General features: G+C 38.1%; 1 protein-coding gene across 1 annotated transcript; it reads right to left on the minus strand.

Annotated features, from left to right (window-relative positions):
• Nucleotides 1-1,025: 1,025 nt before the first annotated feature.
• cul3a (cullin 3a) lies at nt 1,026-22,023 on the minus strand. The gene is made up of 16 exons (XM_067452685.1): nt 21,808-22,023; nt 12,576-12,773; nt 11,967-12,080; nt 11,059-11,219; nt 10,824-10,938; nt 9,022-9,250; nt 8,780-8,925; nt 8,379-8,555; nt 7,720-7,890; nt 7,534-7,641; nt 7,198-7,322; nt 6,890-6,986; nt 4,621-4,755; nt 4,335-4,521; nt 1,731-1,876; nt 1,026-1,641 (listed from the first exon to the last, which is right to left on the minus strand). Exons 1-16 carry the CDS (start codon nt 21,889-21,891, stop codon nt 1,510-1,512), a joined length of 2,325 nt encoding a protein of 774 aa, XP_067308786.1. The 5' UTR covers nt 21,892-22,023; the 3' UTR covers nt 1,026-1,509.
• Nucleotides 22,024-22,646: the final 623 nt, after the last annotated feature.

The raw sequence follows: 22,646 nt of genomic DNA on the forward strand, positions 1-22,646 counted from the left end.
GTCAAAAGTTTGAAAACATTACTATTATTAATGTTTTTGAAAAGTCTCTTCTGAAGAATATCCAAATATACGCAAGGCTGAATTGTCATCAGCTCCAGTATTCAGTGTTGAGAATTAAATATAATATGATGATTTATCATCAATGTTGGAAACAGTGCTGCTTAATTTTTTTTTTTAATTACATGTAATACTTTTTTTCCAGATTGTGTTAAATTGATAGTAAAGATTTCTGTTTCGAATAAATGCTGTTTTTGAACATCAGTGAATCCTGAAAAAAAAGTATCACAGGTTTCAAAAAATATTAAGCAACTCTTTTCAACATTGATAACTGTGACTGACTTAAAAAGTTAGTAATCAATTTGTTTTCTTTAAAATCTGTTCTTTACTTTTTAAAGTCAGTTACATAAACCAGATAGATACATAGATTGGCCTAATTTGATACGGAAAAGTAATCCAAATACCCGAACTAACTGCTAGTTGGTCATACCAGTTCTTTAGACACAGTCTGAACATAATGGCTATGTTTATGCAACTGGCCTCTAATTAGTTGGTCTATCGCTACATGTATGGTTAACAGAAGGAAATCAAAGCTGTGGATTTTGCTCCCTGCTGCTTTTATTTATTTATTTTTGGCAAACCTTTATTTCATCAGCGAGTCTCAGTGCCGTTGTAACTCTTTCTTCAAACCTGTTACCCGCTGTGCAGCACTCACATCTGCTTTGCCCATTTCTGAAAACAATTTGATTCAGTTTGGGCTACACATAACTCAAGCTCGGCAGTAATGGCATTTTAGAGGTTTAATAGCAGGAAATTGGAGATAGTGATGTACTGTCTAATTCTCTGAGTCATTTGGCTGCTTTTTATTTCACGTGTCTCATGAGGCAAGGCCACCTGGGACAGTGTGGAACGTTTGTATTAGTTTAATAAACCAATTAGAATGAAATTACATCGACACGATCAGCATCCGTTTCATCTTGATGTTACCATGGAAACCTCAATGGCATCTGCAAGAAAGTGGCAAGCGGTTCAATATCCACATTTTTATTGAACTTTGTTGAACTTATTTCCGTAGCCACATTTTGGCTGTTTTGTTAGGGTGTTTAATAATTCTGCCTTTTATACAGTATTGAAAAAAAAAAAAACATCAACATGTGCAGTGCATTCACATTTTCCCAAGGGATTCTTTTGATTTTGATCTCTACGAGGGTAAAACGGTGAAGAGACTGAAGCTGGATCCATTCATAGCTGAGATTCTCATAAGAGTGGGATTGATCTAATTAAAAATAACCTACAACACAATTATGGATTTCTTATTTTGCTTCCCGATTATTTTCCAGATTGTAAGGTTTATGATTTCTTGGTTTGCTTTTCTTTTAAATGAAGTCCGCTACCCAGAGGTCATCTTTTGTTTAAAAGAAACGTCCCAGTCCATGCGAAGAGCAGTCCAGAATCTTTAATTTTCCTGTCTTTGTGTTGCTCACTCGTCTCCTTGTGCAGACATGTGATCCACTACGCGACATACGTGTAGACTTTACGATCCTCCGGCGTCCGGGCCAAATATTCTCTTTCTATTAGTCCTTCAATGCGCTTTTTAATTACCACAGGGCTCGGCAGGAACCGTGCCCTAAGCTGCTGGGTCACCTGACAGGAGATAACCAATCAGATGTTTAGAAATTGGGAGTCATTTTTGAAATGATAAACAAAATAAACATACGCAATCACGCGCTCACCTCTGCTACCAGTACGTTGTGCTGCATCTTCTTCCTGGACTTCATGATGCGTACGATGGCAGCCTCGATTTCATGTTTCCTGTCATCGTCTACTTTCTGCCGCGTCTCCTTGCGCTCTGGGTCTGACTCGCCTTGCTTAGCAGCAACTGCAGCAGAGATTCAAAGCGTTTGTGAAGCAGACTTTGATATTAAAGACATCTAAATTCAGATCACTCGAGATGTCACAAGTAAAAAGGTACAATATTTCAATATCCAGCCTAATTTAAATGTTATCTACACCAAATATTTTATAAAATCAGAGTATGCCTCCTAATTAGAGATTTTAATATTAAAATGCCTTGACAAGAGCATTGTTGGTGTATTTCCTATTAAAAAAAAGAAGTTGGAGCAAGAAATGAAATGAACAGCTCATTCTAAAAAATAAAAAATGCCAAAAGTGTAAGTATTGGGTGTGTTCACAACTGGTAGTTTGGTTTGCTTGGTTTGTTATGGATCAAAAGGAAAAATGTTTTAGTCCCTGTCCGCTTAGGGTTCACATTGACATTTTTAACACCGAACCTAAAGTCATAGAGGGACTGGACTAAACGTGCTCGTTATATGTGTGTAGCCTTTATATGATGTTATTTTGACCAGCTGAGAACTCGTGAAAAGCTTCAAAACACCGTCAAGAATCCCTCTGTCACATCCACAAATGAAGACCTGCTGTGAGGAGGCGCAGTTCTGATGCCTGTACGAAACTGTGACGGGCAACATCGCAACTATGACAACAAAAAACAGGTATGCTTGAGCATTCTGTCCTTTTAAGGGTCGCATCTCGTGACATCATGTCCCTTTTTGGTTTGTTTACATGACTTTGGTCCGTGTTGCTTTCATATTTCAGTCGGACCGCACCAGAGTTTTTTTTTTTTGAAAGCGGATCAAAAGCCATCTTTTCAGCGGTTTGGTGCACACCAGGTTGAGATGGCAGCATTCACACTTATTCATATAAACCACACTGACAGATAAATCGCACCAGGGGTCATTTTAATCGTACCAAACATGCCAAGTGTGAAAACGCCCTAATTTTGTTAATTGAAGAAAAGCTGAAATAAATTTTTTTTAAGATTGCACAACAGCCTTGCTTTTTTTTACTTTGAAATGTGCTGCACTCACATTTAAACCACAGCCTTTTGAAATGTAATAATCACAGTAAGCCATATCGTGATTGCTGTTTTTCTGTCCCTATTTAAGAAATCTTGAAATGAGAATTAAGACTATTCTTATAACATTTGAGATATAGAAGACTTTTTATGGCCTTTAATTTGATCAAACTGAATTTAAGACTTTTTAATACTTTAAGGACCCACAGGGACCTTAGAAATATAGATGAAAAACTTAAACTACCTTAAAAATGAGATGTTGCCTCAGCTGAAATAAAATAAGTTAAAGTTGTACTACAATTACTAAATTAAAAAAGCTAAATAGAAATATAAAACACAAATATGAATAAATAACTAATTGTAAAGCGCATAAAATTCAAAATGGCAAAACACCAATGGGCAGGTGGTGTTTATAATTAAGAGGGAGGGGACATTCTAGAGAGCACTAAGGCTTACACTCACTAAAAGATTTTTAAAATCAAAATACGAGAGTCCACAACCATGATAAAATGCTGCGGTGTTAACAGGACAGCACAACATACACAAACAGATTCAAGTCACAAAGAACCTGAGTCCCGACTGTGAAGATGTTCACTCTAAATTCAAACGTGAATTTAGAGTGAACAAACATGGAGGACGATGGGCAAGAGGAAAGGCAATCGAGTTTGTATGGCTTTTTACAAAAAAAATTCAATAAAATTTTTGGGGTCCCACCTCAAACAATAGGACTTCAGATTTGTGACCCTGGACCACAAAACCATAAGAGGTATTTTTATTTATTTATTGAGATTTATACCTGAATAAATAAGCTGAATACATTTATATCTGAATAAAGATTTGATGTATGTTTTTTGGCCGAGATACAACTATTGGAATCTGAGGGTGCAAAAAAAAGTCTTTAGCTATGCATATTACTACTAATAATATTTTTTTATATATATTTACTGTAGGTAATATCTTCATGGAACATCTTTACTTAATTCCCTAATTATCTTTGGCATAAAAGAAAAATAAATAATTGATCCATACAATATATTATTTACTATATTCCTACAAATAGCCGTGCGACTTATGACTGGTTTCGTGGTCCAGGGTCACATTTGAGATCAGTGTGACCTGACGTTCTTCCGAGCAGATGTAATCACCGTTAACACACCTCACACCAATCAGAAAAAAATATCTGTAGAACCATCAAGATAATCTGGACTTTACCTAGGATTGTCAGAAGAATTGACTATCTTGTGTGGATGCGTTAAGATGAATCATTAATATATTTGGTCAATTTTTAACGCATGAACCTGTTCAAAATATACATTATTTTCTTTACTTTTAGGAGATCACTAGCATATAGATCACATACAAAAATGAACAGTCAAATTTAGAATTCTGATTTTTTTTTCAGATAAGAACTCTACATTGTCCCTTCTTTCTGAGTCAACAGCGCCCCCATGTGGCAGCACAATACCTGTTTGTATTTTGACTCTGTGCAGTTTGGAGGTGAACTGGTCGTTGACTGTAAACACGTGGCCGCTTTCGATCTCTTTACTCTTGGGCTCTTTCGTGAGAACTCTCTGGGTGGGTTTCCCGCAGGCTAGAGACTGCAGGGCCCGGACCAGTTCGCGCTCTGGGATGTCAGTCTCCTGTTGGATCTCCTGAGGGGGTTAAAGGTCAACAAGGGTGAAAGTTAAACCAATCATGCAGGCATGGCTTCATGGAGTTCAGATCTGGAACATGTGGATGGGAAGTTTTACCTCAAAGGTAAACTTGTCTCTGTTGTTGAAGAGCATGAGGATGGTCATCTGGAAGGTTGACACCTGCAGAATGTGCTTCCGTGTGTTTGAGCCTGTTAGCAAAGCCCCACCCACACCTACATCTGAGCCATCCTCCTAAAGAGAGGAAAAAGTCAATTAACATAGGCGTTTGAACATTTTATAAATATTACTTTAAATAGCACAAAAGCAACAAAATAACCAATCAGAATATATAAGAATATACTTGGGGGTATAGTTTAATATGGATTTTGGACCAGTGAGATTTCACTGTGTGTGGAGCTAATTAGCACAACATAATAGAAAGGGAAAAAAAAAAAACTGGTGAAAGTTTTTTGAAAAGTGACTGATAAAACATCACATCATCCGTCTTCTCATGGTCATGGCTGGTTAGGACAACAACACAGATTAGATGGAACACTTTTTCATTTTATTAAGCCATGCTTTCTGCTGTCATAGGGTACGCATCAAAGTTTACAATTAAATCACTAATAGGGCTGTCAATCTTCCTCCATATCCCATTCAAATTTCATTCATGAGTTTTTTTAATATTCACATTATATTTGAATATTAAATGCTCAAATTTGACTTATTAATATTTACTATGTATCTGTCTAGGTAGTCTAAGTGTAAACCTATTTGACAACATCATTACTTACACAAAAACAAGTAAATCAACTAACTAATGGCCAAGACCACAGACCTCACTCGCCCTCAGCTCACGCTCCCTGCGCATAACGGTTCAAATGAACAAACTTTGAGTGCTGATCAAGAGGTTTTTTTGCAAGCAATTTAAGGTCACGACTTAATATTTTCCTCGTATCGAATGCTCTGAGCGAGCTCTGCTGTGCTAAACATGGAACTTTTCCTTGACATGAAACGGTAAATAATCAAACCAGTGGAAGCATTGCATTTATCCTTTATTCATGCAATATCTCTTCAGTCAGTACAGTAGCCTACACTTTAGTAATGTTTCTGTTTAAAGTTAAATAAAATGAGGCATAGTATGCTAACTGTATCTCACATAGCTTGCATACAACTTTATCTTGCGGCTCAACAATTTTACCTCCTACTGACCAAAATCCAAAATCCTTCCAGACATGGCTTTTTAGATTTTGGAGGGTTAAAATCGCGGTCGAGTTGAGCTCTGCACTTTCTGCGATCTTCCGTGCAAGACACCTCAACAGAGACACTGAGCCTGACAGTGCGACTCCAGTGATCTGTCCCTGAACTCTCAGGCGCATGAGTGCGCTCACTCGCAAAGCAGACAGCCATGCCTCTACTACCGCGGGCGTTTTTTTCCCCTTTTTTCCCCCCGAATATTAATTTTCACCTACGAAATTCTGTTTTTTTTACTATTTAAATATATATTCGAACTTAGAATATTCGTTGACAGCCCTAATCACTATTAAGCTGGCTGAGAACACCAGCAAATTAACAAAACCTCTGATTAACCTCACCTCTGACTAAGTTATTTTGACAGCCCTGATGAGTGTATATATATATTTATGATATTTTACTTGGGTACTATATAGGACTTCCCCCTAAATGCTCAACTAATCACTAGTTGACTAGAATAGGCTTAGTCGACCAAAAATTGTATTAGTCAGTTAGTCGCAGAAAATAAAAACTCCACAGAGAGTGGTGAAGTCACGCAGTCCATGAGGGACAGATCATTAACAGCGGGTTGTTGTAGTAATTACAGTATTTCACGTAGGAAATCCAAATGTTCGCCTTTCATCCATCAACCTCAAACATGGCTTATTATTTGAAACGGGCAAATACATTTTTGGCTCTCTCAAACATCAACCTAGATAAATGTGCGTTTGTTTTAGACGGATATTTAAGTTTTAGGGGAAAGTGGAAGCTAAATTATAGCACGCTTACTGTAAGACATGGGGGTGTTGGCACGATCACTTGCATTTGTTCCTGATAATCGTGTAAACAACCTAAAATACCCTTATCTGTCATTTCATTTGAAACTAAAGGGTCTACTTTTATTTGTGTAAACTGATAATAACAAGATAACGTTGTGCTATTGTAAAATCAAGAAAACAAAATGGAATGCACTTTCTGCCGTATCGCCATGGCATGTGAGCGCTGATTAGGCTATCATATAGGAAAATTAAAGGCTAACTATTATGATTTATATGGTTTATTAATATACAAGTGCAATTAGAGAATGAATGACTAATAGTCGACTAGAAAAATCTTTAGTTGAGGGCAGCCCTAGTATTAAAGGTGTCTGTACCTTCTTAATGGCACCATAGAAGGTGGCGTTGAGGTCTGCAGAACCCATGTGGTGCTGGAGTGTGAGTTGCCTGCCGCTGTGCTTAGCCAAATAAAATCTGCACAGAGTTAAAAATCACATAAAACCAAGCTGCAAGTGGTGAAAAAAAGACATGACAGATTCCAGCCTTGACAGATTCAGTCATATACTTACAAAAACAATATTGTTTGATTATAGTCAACAGACCTAAAAATGCAGATAATTGTTCAACTTAAAAGAAAATGTACATATAATTACATAATTTATGAGGGTGTAGAGGGGAGTCATACCTTCTGAAGACCTCAAAGGCGTGGCGTGGGGAGGGCGGGATGTTGCATTTGGGTGTGGCTGACTGTGTGGGCCAGTAACCTGTAGTTAGTACTCTCACTGTAAGATCAACACCACAGAGAGACACCTGCGACACAAAGACGAACCACATATTTTTGCATTTAATGTGAAAGGACACAAAGGGTTCCATCTCTTCAATTAACAGTGTTCTTTTTCAGAAAATGTGGATGTGGTGTGAATAGGCCCTCAGGGCGCAGCAATTACAATTAGCTTATTTTAAGAACAACAGAATGTGTGTCTGTGTGTGTGTGTGTGTGTGTGTGTGTGTGCATATGCACCTGTGATGTCTGCAGATGGTGGCGAAATTCATCCATAGTGGTATTAGAGATGCTCATGTCTCTAAACATGCCCTCCAGTTTAGAGGTGAACTGACAACCGCACTCCGTCTGTGAGGGAAAGCATGAGTATCACATTAGTAACAGAGGAATACAGTGAAAGAGCGTAAAGGAGGATATGATGTGCACCTTTAGTTTGGAGATCATATTTTTCTCTGAGTCATCTGAAACGCTTTTATTGGTTAAGAGTCTTCTGGCCAGGTGCTGTTTGTAGTAACGCTCAAACACGTCCTTTTCCTGCATGAACCTGAACAACACCATGGCCTTATCCAGGATGGACTCCACTTCCTGTTCCGTCAGCTGAACACAAACACAATTATTAGGAATCAATTAGAGATCAGAAATAACTTTGCTTCTGTTATTTTAAAATGATTTAAAATACTATAATGGATGATTAAAGATGATTAAATACTATAATGCTATTATAGTATTTATTTATTAAATAGGCTAGTTTTTATATATAATTTTGTTAAGTGCTTGACATTTTATGATCATTTAACTTTTTAATATTAATACATTTCCATTTTTTGTAGTGTTTTTTAATAATTCGGGTTGTTATTTTACCTTTTTCTCTTTTTAGTTTTAGTAGTAATAAAAACAATTTTGTTTGTGTATGTAGGTGTACATTCATCCATCAGTCTATATTTATAATATGCAATATAACAACTCATTCATAATATTTTCACTTTCAATGGACAAAAGTGTGGAAATCTTGAAGAGAGAATTTAACCAATTTGTAGGACGTTTTCATCTTAAAAACTTAAGATGGCCTAAAGCTATTCTCTTACCCCCTTCACTCCTTTTTTGAGTTTGTCGTCGATGAAGAGCGAGAGGTACTCGGGCGATCTGGAGTTGAGGTTGAGGAAATACTCGAAATCTCCAGCGATAGTCTGTTTGAAGAGCCTGTCGTTGTTGAAGGACTCCTGCAGGAACCGGTCAAAGCGCGACTTCAAGTCCAACAAACCCTGAATGACCCACAAAAAAAACATTATTACTACTCATTACAAACTTAAAGTTTGTTGAGGTTGTTGTATTTACACATTCTCACTAGTCTGAACTCTTAAACCTTGGCAGATTTGTTCTTTGTTTATTCAGGATCTGACTCAGCCGGTCGGTTTTGAGTTAACTCAACAAGCCTCTATTGTCTGTGCAGTTCTTTTTTTGCTACTTCATGCTGGTGAATGTGTACCTGAATGTAGTCGACGGGGTTCTTGCCCTCTACTTCCTCTGACACCAGCGCTTTACCCTGTTCTCTGAGGTACCAGCTCATACACTCGCACATTGTTTTCAGTCCATTAGGAACCCGACCGAACAACTTATACATGCATGCCAGGTCTGAGAGAGAAAGAAAGAAAAGATGAAAGAAACTGAGTTAAATACAAAGAAAGAGGAAATAATAAAAGCCTAATTAATTCTTAATTCTTTTTTCACCTTCGGTCTTTCCATTCTTGAGCATGTGAACCAGTCCCGAGTTCTCCATCTCTACGATGGTCTTCATGTGTTTGGAGATGAGCTCTCTCTCCACCACCTTCACGATAGGCTCCTCTGTTGATTTATCCAGGCAGTGCATCACTCGCTCAATCTCTTCGTTTATCCGAGCCTCCACTTTCTTGATGTAGACGCTGGCACTGTTCTCCGCAAGGAACTTCTGACTTTCCATCTGCACAGATACACACAAAAATGGAGATGATATACTTAACAACAGTCACAGAAAGCCAGTCAAAAATTATTTATTTAATTATGCCATGTCAGCAACAAGGCTATTTTCATGACAAAAACAGAATAAACAAAAATTCATACAATTAACAAAAAACTACATAAGACTACAGCATGACCGATATGGGTTTGTGAGGGCGGATACCAATATTAGGGAATAAAAAAAAGTCTGATATTGATATATCGGCCGATATTCTTTGTGTATTATAATACAGTACCAGTCAAATGTTTAGACACTCTTTCCCAGTGGTGAGTCCAAACATAGAATGCAGTATATACATACATTATAAATAAATACAAATAGTTATTTTCATGTTTTACATGTTGGTCTAAACTAGATTTTCAGGTACAGAAATACTAATCAAATGTAAAATATCACTTGATAATCTTCAGTGTATAAATATAGATTCAAATGTATTAAAGTTATTCAGTTAAGTGATTTTTTTTCTGTCTTTTATCACATTTTTCTGTGTTTTCACTGTTATATGGTAGGGGGAGCTACTACACATCTTCTGAACGAGTACAGAATCTCCAGAACAAAACACAGGCGAAGAAGCCGCAGAAACAAGCGATTTCTTAAAAGCAGATCAATATGTAAAATAAGGTATATACGCCGATGCTGATATATATGTAACAAGCTCATATCGAACCATAAAAAAATCAGCAGACAGATTAAATCAGTCGGGCTCTACATAAGACATTTCAGGTTAAAGGTGCACTATGCAACTTTCCGTCCACTGGAGGGCGCCTATTCAAAACAAATGCGTAGTTTGATGACACAAAGTGTGAGCGCAGCATCTTGGGAGATGTGGTCTTCACATCACAGCCGGTGGAAAATAGGACTGGGGCAGAAATCACGTTCATGCATGCGGTTATTAACGTTACTGTAGTGTAAAGCAGAGCAGGACCGAGTGTTGTGGACCTGAGCAGAGCTGCTGGAGCGATTGTTAAACAAATACCCGCCTCGTGAATACCGGGTATATTCTGTACTGATCCGCTCTTCCGGTTATGATTTTGAGGTAATGCAGCTCTGTTTATCATATCAGATACATTTAAGTGTGTTTAAAATGATGTTATGACGTTACTCCGTGCGTTCACTTGTTCACACTGCTAAGAGTAAAGCGCTCCTGCCAAATAAAAGCCGAAAACCGAGGGTAGCGCAGATATGACGCAATTGACAGGCGACTCCCTCAGACGCCATGCTGAAACGTCCCTGTCCTTAGTTAAAATAGCAATTTTCTCACAATTTACAAATAGTCTGAAACATCTGGGATATTGTAGGTACTCAGCTGAACAATATATATAACACCGGCCTAGTGGTTTTTGGATATTTTACTGCAAAAATACTACATAGTGCACCTTTAATACAAGATAGAAATTCTAAAATACATTCAGGTGATAACTTTTTTTGCAAGTCAAGAATAAATGAGCAAATTTAGCAATTCAGGTTTTAACAATGATCAAAAATGGCAAGCAAGCAGAGTTAAGCAAGCAAGCAGTATTACAGCAGCACCCACCTGGAAAAACTCAGCAGACATGTCTAAGAAGGGGATTTCAAAATCCTCCTCATAGACGGACCGACCTTCTAACCCCAAAACCATAAGCATCTGACAGGCATTCCTGATGGCCCCCCTGCCACAAAACATGACACAACAAATGTCATAAAACTGCATTTCTCTACTACTCACAGCCAGAAGTTTTCACTCTTTTACTGAAACACTGTAAAGAGACAGAACAACAGAAGTCGCTCACCTGTCGACCACTTCTCCTCTGCGTTCTCGAGCGATCATGTCCAGCAGAGTTTGTCTGAGATGGTCTCTGATGCAGCCATACCGCACAACCTGATCTCTGAAGATGATCAAGCCGAGATTGTAGACATTTTCCACATTATTCTGTTGAACATACACACGGTCCTAGACACAGAGAGAAAGAAAAATGTTCCTACAGGTTTAAAACACAAGGTTCAAATATAGACTCTGTTGCATCCCAATCCCCCATTTTCTCCTTTTCATAAATAATGATGTGTCTTTTGTTACATTAACAACATTTTGAAAAAGAGTGTTGCAGGGATGACTAATTTCTGCCGGACAAAAGCCAGAAACAAGTTAGCATTTTAGCACGTCCTGTTCCATTATCCCGAAGTCAATGGGACATTGGTTAACTCCCTGATATAAGGTCTGTGGTGAACACAAGTTCAAGTTATTTGCACGTTTTATTCTACAATGTAAAATACATAAATTCTGCACACTGCGAACTTTGCAAAAATAGCGAGGAACAACTTGACAAATACCCTGAACACAGCGCACCAAACGTGTGTGTGTGTGTATCTTTCTGGGGACTCACTATAGATGTATTGGTTTTTATACTGTACAAACCCTATATTCTATCCCCCTACACTGCCCCTACCCATCACAGGAAACTTTCTGCATTTTCACATTTTCAAAAGAACTTTGAAAAACTTTTGCCTCAATTTAGGTCCCCACAGTGACACAAGTCCCCATGAGTCTGTGTGTATTCAGGTTGAAATCCCCCACCAGGCTAGAAAAACATGTACGCATGCACGCACGCACGCACGCACGCGCGCGCGCGCACACACACACACACACACACACACACACACACACACACACCAAAAGAAAAGTAAATCTGAAATAACTTACCATGTACATCAAGATATCTCTAATCATGACCATAGCAGTCTGGTGATCATTCCACGCCTGATTTAACGTCTGCAGGAAATTGTTATTTAACGAGTGAAGCACGTCTTCTCGCACCTAAAGACAGGAGAAAAAAAAAGAATCAAAGCTGTTATGAGACCAGCTCAAGCACATGGGTTTCATCCACCTGTGTGTACAGTGACATCATCCTATGAACCAACTCCACTGGGACGGGTAGGTTTCCACCATCTGCTTCATCTCCAGAACTGACAACATTAACCAGCACCAGAGATAAAACCCCAGAGTCTTCATTAAGCCACATAAATATATATATATATATATGTAGGGAAGATGTGAGACAGTGTCCTTCAGATCTGTTTAAATCAATCTGTTCAATTTAAATTCACATCACTCACACCATCAAATTAGTTAAGGCGTTCTTTTTAAAGCAATATCCCTGTAACACACCATCTCTTGTGACTAACTGCTTATTAAACCACATTTAACTTCTGCAACTCCTTGCTAAAGCCAGTGAGAACTTTACTCTCTAGAACCTTACAGGTTCTCTCTAACATATTTCAAGAAAGATCTCAGAGCAAGAGGAGCACATACTTTGTTGATGAGGTGTTCGGTGACCACCTCTCTGAGGCCCGTGTAGAGCTTCTCCCCATGTTTGTGAAGCACCATGGTGTAGGCGTTCCTGTAGAGCTCCTCAAAGCTCAGCCCACTGTTGTTCTTCCGCTGGATCTCCTGAATGGCGTTCTTCAGAAGATCCCAGATGTTATTCACATACTTCTCATCCATGGTCATCTGCAAAAACAAACAAATCAACAAATTAATAAAACCCTCATGATAAATTGATACAAAACGTTTTAGGAGGGATGCATCGTCTGGCTGGTATACTTTGTAAACAAAGAAAAGCTGGGCACCATACACTAAAGGATTGAGGATCATACACTAGCAGACTTTAAAGTCGTTCCGAACACAAACAGAAGCGTCGTTGCTAGGAGACGCATGACAGATTAAAAAAAATGCAGGAGATTACAGTGGAAGAGTTAGAATCTCTTGAAGTATCGAAAATACATTTTGGTATTTGATTCATGATTCGGACCACACGTCAAACTGCTGAAATCACGTGACATTGGTGATCCGAATCATGAATCGATACGCTGATTCATGACCGTTTGAATCTTTATTTCAGGTGCGCGGAAAAGAAAACACTGCTGAATAAAGTCGTAGTTTTTGTTATTTTAAGACCAAAATGTATTTTTGATGCTTGAAGAGATTCTAATTAACTAACTGATGTCACATATAGACTACTGTGATGATGTTTTGTATTCCCGTTCCCTTTGGAACAACATTAGGGTGAGTCATTAATAATCTGTGATCCGTGAACTAGATGGTATGTTTTTTCCTTCTTTTTTTGTTTTAACCTGATTGTCTCCATTGTTCCTGGATCTTTGCGACTTTGCACCCTTGATTTCCATTGTCTGGTCAGCATTTTTAAAGTCCTGTTAAAGCTACACTATGTAACTTTCCATTCGCTAGAGGGCGCCTTTTCAAAACAAAGACGTAGTTTGATGACGGCGGGTTTGAGCTCAGAATCTTGGGACATGTGGTCTTCACCTCACAGCCGGTGGAAAAGAATCGGGATAGGTCTCGGGCAGAAATCATGTTCATGAATGCAGTTATTAAAGGGATAGTTCGCCCAAAAATGCTTTTATAATGCATGTCAATGGGGTCTAATTCTAATTAGACCCTATTGACATGCATTATACGAGCAACGATTTGAGTTAAAAATCTTAATTTGTGTTCTACTGAAGAAACAAAAACACCTACATCTTGAATGCCCTGGGGGTAGGCAGATAAACATAATTTTTATTTTTGGGTGAACTATCCCTTTAACGTTACTGTAGTATGAAGCAGAGCAGGACCGAGTGTTGAGGGAGCCGAGCAGGGTTGCTGGAGCGATTGTTGAGTAACACATCGCTCGCGAGCAGTGGGACTTTTATTATGACGGGATACAGTAACTGGCGCCATTTCTGCTTTTCCAGTCATGAGTATGAGGTAACGCAGCTCTGTTTATCATATCAATTTTTATTTAAGTATATTTAAAATTATGTTATGACGTTACTCTGTGCATTCGCTCAGCGGCTGCTGTGACACTTGTTCACACTGCTAAGAGTAAAGCGTTTCTGCAGAATAAAACCAAGAAACCGGACAACCAAGGGTAACGGAGATATGACGCAATTCACACGTGACTCCCTCAGACTTCCTAGGTTAAAATAGCAATTTTATCACAATTTACAAATAGTTCAAAAAATGTGGGATATTATAAGAAAGAACTCAACTGAACAAAATATATAACACTGACCTGGTGGTTTTTGGATATTTTACTAAAAAAAATATGCTGCATAGTGCACCTTTAAATCATCGAGGAAACATCAAATGCTCCAAAACTGTTTACAACGCTTACAATTAAATTCCATATTTGAAATCACCTCATAAATGTTGTTTTTAAAAGCTTGAATCATGATTTTTTTTTTTTTTTTTTACCTGGAAAAAGCTAATGCGCATGTACAATCCTAAATATGTTTCTGAGAATACTGCCCGTTTCTACATCAATTGGAGGTGACGTGATGAATTTAGTAATCAACGATTGGCTCTTTCATTTAGAAAACTTATTGGGCATTACACTTTCTCAACATTCATAAGTAATCGGAGTGTACCATCTTCCTATATACAAGTATTTGGTGTATTATTACTGTATTATATACAGTATTTTGTTAGCGATACATGCGTTCTAAAATCAGCTCAAAATATCAAACATGTTTTAATATTCTCCAACTAGATGGAGTCATAGTCTGAAGTGTGTGTCCATCATATACTACGTGATTTTCTGTGAATTCAGTGAATGCCGAACATGCCTTTAGGTGTTGCTTTGAATTGATCCTTGCTGAATAAAACAAAATCATACTGACCCCAAACTTATGACTGGTAGTGTATATCGATCGACTGAGGCTTTTAGACTCTTTGATCTCTGCATACATAACCTTGGAATAACATGAGAGGAGACTTTATTGACCTTAACTGACTTAAACATTCTAATGTGCGGCTTAATGTGCCAACGGGATGTACTCATATGCTCAACCTTTGGCAGATACTGGACCAAGGAAATCAATTCCTTTTACAACCAAACCAACAGTCCAACAACTTTAGAGCTCTTGACAGCTCCAAATGACTCAGCAGAGCTAATCTCACAAAAGAACAGGTCTAATGGCTAATAATCATATGTGTGAATTACATTTTTAAACTGCTGTGACTAATTATGCATGTCAAAACAACACTTCACATAGCTCATGTTAATTATAATGCTTGTCAGGGTGTTAGTAACACAGCTCTTGCTGTGATAAATCAACAAACATTGTAAATTCAGACGCAGAGACCTTCTGCTCTCACCTGTCTGTCTCTCTCTGTCTACTTAGCCTACAGACAGACAGGTCGATACTCATGGACCTGTGCAGACTAGTCTGTGGATTAAAGTCATTTAGGTGAGTAAAATCTGACTTAAGCTCAAGCAGAAATGGGTGTGAGTGTGAACGTCCACTTCTCAAAACATTTCGCTAAAAGACTACTTGAATCACACCTGCTTTGGCGATCATTGGATCCTGCAGAAGGCGTTTCATTTTTGAAAAAGTTCAACTAACACGAAGAGGAACCAGTTTTTCCATGAACAGGAATCCCTGAAGCAAAACGTGCATGTGTGTCAAGCAAGTAGGTTTCCTAACTGGGTTTCTGTAGGCTTAGGTCATGTCGATGCAAAGAAAAAGATGAAGGACGAGAGCAGAGAGACATACATTTAACCCACAACAGTAAACCCTAAACATATTGGTATTGACACATTTAACATCTATGAATTGGCTAGATGCTTTTATCCAAAGCAACTAAGTACACATTCAAAGTACACATTTTATCAGCTTAGGGCTGGGCGATATGGAGCAAAAAAAGTTTTGGGAAAATAAATTCATGGAAAGTACGCATTTGAGCACCAGCAAATCTGAAGAGAATGTCCGTACACAAAAGAAGATATATTTATTGAAATTTGATGGCTCCAGAAAGGCCTCCATTGGCAGCAATGACATTTCCTCTCTCAAGACCCATAAAGGCTAATTTTCTCTAAAGTCCTTCGGATGAGACGTTAAACCGAGGTCCTGACTCTCTGTGGTCATTAAAAATCCTTCTTGTAAAGAGTAGGGGTGTAACCCCTGTGTCCTGGCCAAATTCCCTCGATTGGCCCTTACCAATCATGGCCTCCTAATAATCCCCATCCACTGAATTGACTCTCACCCTCTCTCCTCTCCACCTATCGCTGGTGTGTGGTGAGCACACTGGCGTCGTTGTACTGTGGCTGCTGTCGCATGTGTGTCAAGCTATGCTCGACTATGTGATACTTGACAAGACAGGTATTTTGACAATTTTGAGTGAATATTCGTGCACTGAGAGACGCGTGGCGTGTGTGTGTGTGTAAGCTAGAGTTACTGCGCGAGATCCAAACTGAGAAACACTTTGTCGTCTATGAATATTTAAACAGGCAAAGCTTACAAATGCACAAATTATCAACTTCAGTGAAGATGCATTACTGGCCTAAGCGGGCAAGTGACCGTTCCGTCAACTGGCCCGAGTGTCTTTCACACTGGCCCAGAGCCACTAGGCAGTCCTTATTGTAGAGCCCTGTAAGTCGTTATTTAGAAAAAAAAATTCTGCACAAAATTACTCATCGCTTCATAAAATTATTGTAGAACCACTGTAGTGAGATTTTTTAACAATGTCTTTAGTGCCTTTTATGGGTTTTGAGAGAGGAAATGGGTCTGGAAAGGCATGAGGGTGAGTAATTAATGACAGAATTTTCATTTTTGGGTGAACTAACCCTTTAAGTTAAAATACTCCCCAAAGAGGGTTTGTGTGCGCTGACTGCGCTCAAATCATTTTGAGGACAAAATGCCACAAACTTCATCCCGATAAGGGGCTGCATTTAGGATATTTGCGCTCAAAATATTTTCAGTGCAGGCAGCAGCTAACTTGTGTAATCTACGCACTTATTAAACTTTAATGAGTGAGGCACTGACAAAAGACATTGTGCTTTTTAAACCATTCTTATAGGTTTAACAATATGTGATCAGCTCGGAAAAATAAGCCAATTTTAGGGATGCATCGGCCGCCGATATTTATTGGCCAATATTTGATCAATTTACAACCATCAGCATATAGCATGAAAAAGGCAGATATAACAAACCGATGGTTTAGTAATGAACTGTGTAAAGGCACTGCATATATAAGGCTTACATATATATTTATATAAGTGCTGGCTAATGATTAAAATGTTTAATCGTGATTAATCGCATGATTTTCTGTGATTCATCGCGATTAATCACAGTATGCGCAAAATTCAAAAATGATTACAAAAGTGCTGCTAAAAGAAAAGTGCAATAACATATGGTTTGCAAACACTTTAAACAAATAAGGTGCTTTTTACAGCAGTTAAAAGTTAGTAACAGTGACAATATTTCTTGTAAATATCAACTTAAACATTAATTTAATCAAATTAAATTGGTGGTATACATATATTGATTCTGTAGTAATACTCATATCAGTGTTCTGTCAGCTTTTACATAGGCCTACTTAAATCTGCATATTTGTGATATTCACCCCAGGGCGTTATTTAATTTTATAAAGGCCATTACTTAAAATCTTATTAAATGTATGCATCATCTTCCCTGTTAAATTCTTACATTTGATTAATAAATTATAATAGTAAAGACACTATAGGCTGTTACCAATCAAATTAAATAATTTAAACTGCAAAAAATACAGCTGCAATAATTAATGTTATAAGATTGATGTTCTAAATAAAACATTCAATCATACTTTTAAACATAACCGCCAATAGGGGGCAGCAAGTGATCGTCTTCATGAGCGAGTCATTGAGTCGTTTATTCAAATGATTCATTCAAATCGCTGAATCATTTAGTTACAAAACACAGCGCTGAGTGTTGCTTTCCTCTGGAACTATTTTCGTCGGTGAAATCATGGGTGAAATGGAACAAAAAAAGGTTGTTTGGATCTAAAATGTAAGTAACTTAATATTAATTAGGCTCCTTGTTTATTGAACTAGGCTACACCATTCATGCTACACAATTCATGATTGCAAAGTCGACTTGTGTTATTAACAATATCATAAACCATAAATATCAACAACTACAAAAAACTCAGTTGTACCCCAGTATGTTTCTTCTGTGAGTTTATATTGCTGCTCAATTGTTTTGATTTCTCCACGAATGTCTCTCACAAAGAGACAGGCAGCGCGAGCCTCAACGCGGCTTGTTAACGTACCAGAGGCAGAGATACACTCATCAATCGCTGTTTACATTGAATATAATAAAAACAAAATCTGAATCACTCACGTTTCTGGTTATTTTTATATTTAGTTTGTCCCGTTTATCCCAGACAAAGAATGTCAAGCCCTTGGCTTACAGACAGCACTGTATTCTCCTGTGACCAATGGTTTGTCTGTATGTGTATTCAGAGGCAGTGAGCAACGGCCTTTCAACATAATAATAAATAACTACGTTAATAACGCGTTAACTTGCCCAGCCCTAATACATTTATATTTATATATATATATATATATATATATATATATATATATATATTTTTTTTTTCTCTCGAATATTTAGGATCATAAAAATCAAATATTCGTTTATTTAAATTAGGTATTTTGGAAAATGAGAGAGATGTTTTTGTTTTGTTTTATCAACATGTCGTCACCATTTCTGAACAAGCTTATGATTAGGCAATGTACACAACAGGCTTATGTTATATCTTAAGGTTTTAAAACATTAATTAATCAGTATGTGTAAAAAAATATATACGCCTAAAGAACAAAAGCATTATAAGCTCAAGCAGCTCGAGCAGAAAAAAACTAATAAATCAGAGCGCGCCATGTTATTGTGCAAAACGTAACGTTACATACACACACACACACACACAAATCGGTATACGGTTGTCGTGTTTGTATTGTTTCTCATTTTCATGTTGAGAGAAACGATAATATTATTGGATGATGATGACAAAGTAATTTGGGACAAATTCAGGTGTTCTAATTGCTTCCATTGCCACAGGTATATAAAATCAAGCACCTTAGCATGCAGACGCTTCTTCAAACATTTGTGAAAGAATGGGTCGCTCTCAAGAGCTCAGTGAATTCAAGCGTGGTACTGTGATAGGTTGCCACCTGTGCAAAGTCGATTTATGAAATGTCCTCACTAAATATTCCATAGTCTACTGTTAGTGGTATTATAACAGTAATACCACTGGTTTGGAAGCAATTGGGAACAACAGCAACTCATCCACGAAGTGGTAGGGCACATAAAAATCACAGAGAAGGCAAGCGCATGCTGAGGCATACAGCTACAGACCTCCAAACTTAGGCCTTCAGATTAGCTCAAGAACAGTGCGTAGAGAGCTTAATGGAATGGGTTTCCATGGCCGAAGCTGCATTGCAAAGCGTTGGATGCAGTGGTGTAAAGCATGCTGCCACTGGACTTGAGAGCAGCGGAGATGTGTTATCTGGAGTGTCCAATCAGGCTTCTCTGTCGGGCAATCTGATGGATGAGTCTGGGTTTGGCAGTTGCAAAGAGAAAGTTGCTTGCCTGACTGTATTTTGCGAGGTGTCAAGTTTGGTGGAGGGGGGATTATGGTGTGGGTTGTTTTTCAGGGGTTGAGCTTGGTCCCTTAGCTCCAGATAAAGGAACTCTTAATGCTTTTGTACAAGACATTTTGAACAAATTCATTCTCCCAACTTTGTGGGAACAGTTTGGGGATGACCCCTTCCTGTTCCAATATGACTGCCCACCAGTGCACAAAGCAAGAACCTTAAAGACATGGATGAGCCAGTTTGGTGTGGAGGAACTTGACTGGCCTGCACAGAGTCCTGACCTCAACCCAGTAGAACACCTTTGGGATGAAATAGAGCAGAGACTGTGAGCCAGGCCTTCTCGTCCAACATCAGTGCCTGACCTCACAAATGCGCTTCTAGAAGAATGGTCAAAAATTCCCATTAACACACTCCTGAACATTGTGGAAAGCCTAGCTGTTTTAGCTGCAAAGGGTGGGCCAACTTCATATTAAACCCTACGTATTAAGAATGGGATGTCAATAAAGTGCATGTGCATGTAAAGGCAGGCGTCCCAAAACTTTTGCTAATATAGTGCATGTCTGTGTCAGTCTGATCTTTAATAATGAAATGGAATGATTTTCAACAATAGCAAAACGGACACTATGAAAATCTGAAGAGAAACTTGTTGAGAGCATGTGGACTGTAACAGGTGAGAATATGGGCCACATACTGAGAAGGAAATACTATGATGAAAGAAGTAAAGGCAGCTGTGAAATTTCTGATGAACTCGTCTGACAGGGTGAAACATTTTAGATCGCAAAAGCAAACGCAGCTTCAGCACGAGAGCATTGCCTTATCTTATTGCCACTTATCTGAACCAAAACGACATTTGTTTAGTCCTGTGAACTTGCTGATAGGTGTCAGACTCTGAGAAGACTAAGGAGTATCCCAGGCCTTCAAGAGAGGAAAATAACCACATGCAAAACATTTTCACTTTACTGTATATTATCAAATTATTCAGATATAATTCATTCCATCAGAGCATCACCAACAATACTGTGATGCACATAATTTGATCTGAGTGGAGCTAATAAAAGAACAGAAAATTGCAGAAAATTGCAGAGATGCACGTCATGCTGCTGCAGTGACTGTGAAACAAAAGCAGAGCTGCCAAGGACATCTATCATCAGTGTGACAATATAGATAACGACACCTATAATATTTGATTATATATATATATATATATATATATATATAAATATATATATATATATAGCAGGGAGCGCTAGAGAAAACCAGTGTGAAAAATGTAAAATGAAAAAATTGACATGAAGAAGAAAAAAATCTAAATAACAATAAATACATTCACAGTATAAGTTGCCTTTACACATGAAAATATGTAGGCCAAATATGTAGGCATAGGTGCATTTGTAATTTTAGAATGGGATCCCTCAAACAAGGCTGATCATTACTGGGTCCCTGGCATCTAAAAGATTGAACCCCCCTTTTTTACACCGTGTGACAATAATATATCAGAGCCATTTGGTGTAACAGCACTAACCATCATTCCAACAAACTACACACACATCTACCAGTGTGTCAAAACACACAAAACCAAATCATGACAAGAAACTAAAATAACCAGGCAACACAGCCATAACAGTCAGTCTGGCAATATATCCCGCACCAATAACAACACCAGAGACAACAACCAGTTACAACAAAACACACACCATCAACGGCCAGTCTGACAACACACAAGACTCAAAATCTGATTAAAACACTAAAAGAAAACAAGCAATTCAGTAGGAAAGACTCCATGTTCTAAACCAAATCTACTCTTACTGTACATATTTACAGCTTTATGGTCAACAAATGGACTGGACGGGGGTGAAAAAAAATCACTGAGTTTTGATCACTTTCTACATGGGCTGTTTTAATAATTCAAATCGCTCATCTCTTTATTAACCAAGCCATATAAACATATTCAAAACGCTGGAGGTAACATTATCATGATTACAAGTGTTTTCTATTCCATAGTCACTGTTAATCTCTCAAACGCAGCCTCAAAACATCTAAACCCGATGTGGCCTACTGCTCTACACGATCCACGGCTCTTGAGTTCTCCTCGCGGCCGCATGAGCCGAGTGAAACCCGGCTTATACTCACGGGAAAGGCGCGGATCCGCATCTTGGTGTCCTTCTTGGTGCCGGGTTTAAGGTTGGACATGTTTGGGTTAGGGAGCGATGCCATCAATAGATGTTAGGGTGGGTGTTTTGAGGGGAAACACGGACAAATCTCGCCCTCTTTCCCCCCCAGGTTTCAGTCCCTGTAGCTTACTCTTTTTCCTCTGTCTCTACAGCGATGGCGGATGACTGTCTGAGATCTCGCGACACTGTGATTATGCTAACAGGAATGCATCCAATATCGCGAGAACGGGGGCCAGCTTGGGCTGACATGTGGTAAACAGCAGTTTGGCGCTGAGGAAAGAACAACCTTCATGGATTCACCGGTATCGTAGTTTAAAATGTCATGAAGTTTGGTCATGACACCTGATAGTATTGGAGTATTTCTGTAATATTGTTTCCTAATATTACTCTAATTTGTATTATTTGCATTTTATCTTTATGTTTATTCATTTATCAGACGCTTTTATCCAGCGTCTTACAAATGAGGAACATTACGAGCAATGTAACTTACTGGTCATTTACGGAAGATTCCTTGTTTTGAATCAGATATAGTTGAAAAGTAACATGTAAATAATAATTAAGTGGACCAAAACGTTTTGGACACTTATATATAATATATTAATACAGTAGCATTGTTTTAATTGAATAAAATATAGTGACCTTTATTATATATAGCAAAAACGCAAAACATTTTCAAGCAAAGCCTTGTACAAACAAAAGAAAAAGAAATAAAAAAATGACACCCTCACACATATATTATTTGTTAAATAACTAATTTGTTAGTACAATAAAGATAAGTGTTTATTAGAAGTTCAGTCA

This window comes from Pseudorasbora parva, chromosome 9, assembly GCF_024679245.1.
Source record: "Pseudorasbora parva isolate DD20220531a chromosome 9, ASM2467924v1, whole genome shotgun sequence".
Lineage (NCBI taxonomy): Eukaryota > Metazoa > Chordata > Actinopteri > Cypriniformes > Gobionidae > Pseudorasbora > Pseudorasbora parva.